The following is a 5,368-nucleotide window of genomic DNA, read 5'->3' as shown; positions in this document are numbered from 1 at the left end:
AGCTACACAGCTGAGGCTGAACTAGAGCTAAGAAGTTGCAGTCTTGGTAGGAGTCAGAAATTAGACTTGTCAGTGGCTCACTGAAGGCTCTTTCACTTGGGTATGCAAAGCTGTTCCATCGATAAGATCCTACTGTAACCCCACTCATTTGGGCCCACTTCTCCTAACACAGTACAAAGGCAGCCCCCACCCCAACCCCACCAGCCAGGGACAGGAAACACCTCCTGCCTCTTTAGGGCAGAGATCCCACATGAACCTGAGAAACCAAAGTGCAGTTAAACTGCCATTACTTGCCCTGGACTAGACTCCAAGCAAGTTACTGCTTGAAATACACGTGTTTTGTTTTGTACTGGGATGTTCTTCAGAGACAGCATTTAAGTCTGAAAACAAACCCCTCCTATCATAATTATTACTGACTTTGGGTCTTCCACTACTTCACCGTAATGGACTTAAGTCATTTGCTGCTGAAAAACCTAAAGGACCTCAGTATGACTGCCCCAGCACTGTAGTATATATGGAAATCATGAGAATGAGGTAAACAAACACTTCATTAAACAAAGCACTTTGTGCACATGCACTTGCACTGCATTCATCAAGTGTAACAAGCAGCACAGAAGTGTCACTGCATTCTCTTCTGAACACCCAGTTATGTTTGTACTTGCACACAGACATGATGCAAATCATTTTTTACAGGTACCCAATAATCTCACACATTCATTGTACATTTACTACAAAATTATTTATTAGACAGCAATACACAGCTTTAGCATCAAGCTTATATACATGCACATCAACACTGCTGACTACACTACTCAGGGACTCTAGCTCTTTTGCCCTTGGCCTTGCGGACCTCTTCTATAAGATCTTTTAAGTACTGAATTTCCTTACTAAGGGAATCTGCTTTCTCCTTTAGGGCCTGATTCTTCTGCTCCAACTCTCTGCACTCCCCAGACAGTGCCTCCTGTTCTGCCCTCTTTTTCTGCCGGTAACGTGTGGCAGCCGTCTTATTCTGCTCCATCTTTTTCAGTTTTTTATCTATTTTCTTTTCTCCTTTCACCTTTGCTGACACTACCTTCTCTGCAGGGTGATCATATGGTTTGGACCGCACAGAGCCGCAGGTGGCATCTGCAGGGAACTGGTTGCCATTGGGGGATCCAACTGAATTGGTGGGGCTGTGTTGGGGGGTTCCCAGATAGGATTCGGGGCTCATGCATATTCCACTATCATCAGAATGGTTCTCCTCCTCTTTCTCAGACTTGGTGACCACTACCACAACAGCAGGGCACTCCGTTTTTTTTTCTCCTTCCAGAACATCCACTTCACTACCTAGTTCTAAACTAAATGAGTGGTCTGGAGTGGAAGTCAGAGACCCTGGGGAGAGGGGAAAAGACCAAAAGGAAGCAGGAGATTCGGGGACATGGGTGATTATGTCATTTATCAGTGGAAGTTCTTTGTTGTGGAATTCCTGGATGGTAGCACTAAATAGGAGATCACACGTGTCTTCCAACGTGGCCATCAGCTCGTCTGGTGAGACGGTGGCTTCCAGATGTTCCATACCTAACAGGGCATCAAAATCAAATTCCTTCAGATCCATTTTCTCCACCATCCACTCCATGCCAGAGAAGGCATCCTCTGCACAATAAAAAAAAAAATTACTTCACTAAACCATCAACCAATGCAACTGAAGCTTTTTGAAACTTTTAAACAGCTTTTCTTTATTTAGCTTTTTCTCTCTTGCATATATTGGTATGAGAAGAAAATACCCTGCCACTGAGCTTCCAAAGACTGCAGGGTACAAGGTAAGCAGTCAGCTGTTGTGACATTCCAACCCTCTTACTCAAAGACCTGAAGAATTCAGGGACATTTGAAACACACAACCATGCTTTTTTTTGTTGTGACCTCTGCCAGGAAACAGTACCATTAGCAACTGGTATGTTACTAGAAGGGCGATACAAGTGTCACTTCACCATAACCAGCAATTCTTTATTGTGTAAGCAGCACAGTACAAGTGCCTTCCAAGCAGACATAATGTGCAGTTGCCTCCATGTTTCCGAAAACCTATCAATTTATTTTTAACTTGAAGGTTAACTATTATATACCATTGTGATTCATGCCCTTTATGCAAATAAATAACGCCTTACCCTGGCTGCTATCTATGGTGTTGCCTAAACTGTCCACAGCAAGCCAATTGGAGGAGACTGCCTTAGCCTTGTCGCTGGAGAACCCATGCGAACCGAGGGGCTCGGCCACCTCCAGGTAGTCATCTAGGAGTCCCAGACTTTCCTCAGCCACCGAACACGGCTGGCTGAAGGGGGATATTGAATCCCCCAACAGCATCTCGTTGTTCAAGAAGCTCATCTTGGTCAGTTTGTAATGGTTTGACGTCAAAGGATGCGGTCAAGCAGAGGGTCTTTTCGTCGACTACAGCAATGCTGCTGTGCGATGCCGTGAAAAACCTGCCAACAAAACTTTAGCGCGTGAGTACTTGCTTTGACCAACATAGCAGCCCTTTGAAGCTGTAACACCGGGGAAATGCGGCGGTGCTTCCCGCCGGGCACAGCCAGGCGCGGCTCCAACCGCGCGTCCCCCGCCCCGCCATGCCCGGGCAGGGCGCGCCCCGCCCACCCGCCGCCATTTTGCGTCCCCGCCGCCATTTTGTGCCGTGCCACGTTTCCAGCGCGGCTCCGGCAGCGCCCACCCTCCCAGCGTGGCCGGGGCAGGCTCAGCGCTGCCGTACTGTTATCTGGCATTAGTACTGCTGCGAGCTTAACAGCCCCCGTGCACCTACTCCTGGCTATAAACCAAAGTAGTGCTTTTAGTCAAACCCCCAGTACCGCCAATGCCCCATTTCCCACCAGGTACAGAAGCATTTCCCCTCGCGACGAAGGAGGAAGAAACTCCCCAGGAATGTATTGCTTTTTACGGTTTTCCCCCACAACCCCCCCCCACGAGTAAAAATAAATTTTAAAACATATTAGAATCAAGGTTTCTTGAATGAAAGGAGACATCGAGGTACCTCGTAACTTACTTCGAAATGGCATTTCCTGCCATTTCTGACAACCACCGCCCTCGGAATGTTGAGCCCCATAAAGATCCCTTCTTCACGCACCCAATTTGGTGTATTTAAGTGTCTAAACATTATTTTCCTACACGGAAGTCTCTCTCCCCGCCTCCCGTGAGATACGGCCCACCACCACACGGGTGGTAAACCTGCCCCTGAAGCCTATTGGAAAGGGGGTAAATAGGGGGACTACCAACACAAAGGAGAGGGAACAGCCGTCCCTCAGACACAATACTCACGCCATGGTTGCAGATGCCGGGGGTGTGCTGGGGCCGCCGCCGCTGCTGCTGCGCCTGCTGCACTGGCCGATGCCGCCGCTGGCCCTGCCGCCTTAAAGAGCCATGGCGGCGAGGGGGGGCGCTGCTCGGGTCCGCGCCGCGCGGGAGGTGCTGCGCACAGAGACCACCACACAACCACTGCTTCCACCGACAGGCACACAATGAGGTGGCACCGCCCGCGTGCCGCCCTTATATAGGAGGCGCTTTAAGCATGACAAAGCGCGTCCATGAGGTGTCCTTCCGCCAAGCGTCACCTGCCTCCCGCCCGCGCCTACAGGCCTGCGCTCTGTCTTTCTGGGGTTCTCTAGTGTCGTTCTGCTACGGGTTACATTCAGCAGCCTCCGACACGAAACCACGGCTCCAGGACGAGGCAGCCGAGGAGGGACTATATGGTATCCATGCGCGGCCATTCGCCCCCGAGCCGGGCGCAGCCGCGCCACGTGACCGGAGCGGCTGCGGACGCTCCCGCCTCCCCCGCAGGGAGTGTGGGGTGGTTTGCCCGCCAACAAAGGCGGGAGGTGTCACGCAGCTCGCCACGTGGGAAAGACAGCGCTCATTGGCTACGGGCGACTCGTTCTCATAGACCACGAGCTGTCATTGGCCAGGGCACAGAGGAGACCAATGCTGAGGGCAGGGGGAGGAGAAGGAGTAGCTGGGCAGGGAAATGGCGCCGGCTCGGGCCGGGGAGGGGGAGCAGGATGGGGATGGGGATGTTACCGTGGCGGGAAGGAGCAGCCGTGTAGGGAAATCGCCCTCTCACCGCAGTCCGGTGCCTTCCCTGGCGTGTCCCTCTCGAAGCAGAGTGTGTTCCCCACTTTGATTTCCAACGGCTCCTTTGTTCTTTACACAGAGCAGCTCCGAGGTCAGGCGGGCGCTGGCGGAGGCGCTCCTATGGCGCTCGTAACGCGCTGAGGCGGCGGCAGCCGCCATGGCCTCTGCTCCCCCAGATAACGCGTCAACCCGGGCAGCGCTGCCTTCCCCCGCCCCGCCTGCTCCACACATGCAGCGTTTAGATTAGGCCGCTACCGCCGTGTCTGTGTGTCTGTCTGCGTGTGTTTGAGGGCGTCTGCGCGGGCTCGCGCTCCCAGTCAGCCCAGACCACCCGTCTAATTAGTGCCCTCACCCCATGCAAAGGCTGAACACGAAGCTGTTACTCCCCAGCTGAGGAACGAGAATGCGCTCTCCTGCCATGCTGTCTCGCACCGATGCAGCTGGTTCTGTTCTCTGCAGATGTTACTCCAAGTGCTGTGAGCATTAATGGATCACCCACAGAGACTCGTGGCTGCAAAGGGCAGTGCCGCCTTGGATAGCTTTTCAAGTGCAGTTTCACCTTATGTTTTATCTAATCCAAATCAACATGCTTCTAGGAAAGAAGTCAGATCTCTTCTCCCACCCTATTCCTGCTAAATGGTTCCACCAGCAGTCCTGTCCCTCACTGCAACAGTTCACAGACACCAAGAAACGCACAGGGGTCAACAGAATTCCACTGGTTTCAGTTCCTTCATCATCATTTCACTCTGGTCAGATGAGCATGGCCAGCTCTGGTGAGCTGGGAAGTTCAGTACTGTGCCCTTTCTCACTGTCAGAGTTATCCAGCTTCAAAAGGCTGATTTTCCACCTTGCCAGCCTCACTGCACCATCAGCTCCAGTGGGTCCTCCTTTGTTCAATCATCATTATCCTGTGGGTCAACTTGCTCTCAGCTACTTCTACAAAAGGTTCCACTATTTTCCAGCTAGGACCTTAGTCTGTATAAAGCCATAGCCTTCACCACATTTGCTCAGGTCTAACTGCCTGGAACTTAAACAGCTTGGCTGGTAATTTGCAAGGATGGGGTGTGACCCAGTTTCTGCTTTTAGCAGTCTGATGTTACCATCACCGCTACAAGCAGAGTATGTCATTCTGCATCTGTACCTACTGAATGAGAAAGGGAAATTTTCCCTCCATGTTGGTTTGTTGCTATTTTATTTTGGTTGGTTGGGGAGGTTTTTGTTTGGGGATTTTTTTGGGTGGGGAGGTTTGTTAGGTTTT

At 51.5% G+C, this 5,368-nt stretch overlaps 1 protein-coding gene across 1 annotated transcript; it reads right to left on the bottom strand.

Moving 5' to 3' along the window:
• Positions 1–717: 717 nt before the first annotated feature.
• ATF4 (activating transcription factor 4) lies at positions 718–3,515 on the bottom strand. The gene is made up of 3 exons (XM_071551802.1): positions 3,301–3,515; positions 2,142–2,456; positions 718–1,632 (listed from the first exon to the last, which is right to left on the bottom strand). Exons 2-3 carry the CDS (start codon positions 2,356–2,358, stop codon positions 809–811), a joined length of 1,041 nt encoding a protein of 346 aa, XP_071407903.1. The 5' UTR covers positions 2,359–2,456; positions 3,301–3,515; the 3' UTR covers positions 718–808.
• Between the last annotated feature and the right edge of the window lie 1,853 nt (positions 3,516–5,368).

Source organism: Pithys albifrons, chromosome 3, assembly GCF_047495875.1.
Source record: "Pithys albifrons albifrons isolate INPA30051 chromosome 3, PitAlb_v1, whole genome shotgun sequence".
Lineage (NCBI taxonomy): Eukaryota > Metazoa > Chordata > Aves > Passeriformes > Thamnophilidae > Pithys > Pithys albifrons.
This window is presented reverse-complemented; position numbering and strand designations above follow the sequence as displayed.

What these genes read in the sequence shown, in the direction of transcription:
- ATF4 (XM_071551802.1), bottom strand. Translation starts at nt 2,358, where the DNA reads ATGAGCTTCTTGAACAACGAGATGCTGTTGGGGGATTCAATATCCCCC. An exon ending in CACCATAGATAGCAGCCAGG is followed by an intron (nt 1,633 to 2,141) that starts GTAAGGCGTTAT and finishes TTTATTGTGCAG; the next exon opens with AGGATGCCTTCTCTGGCATG.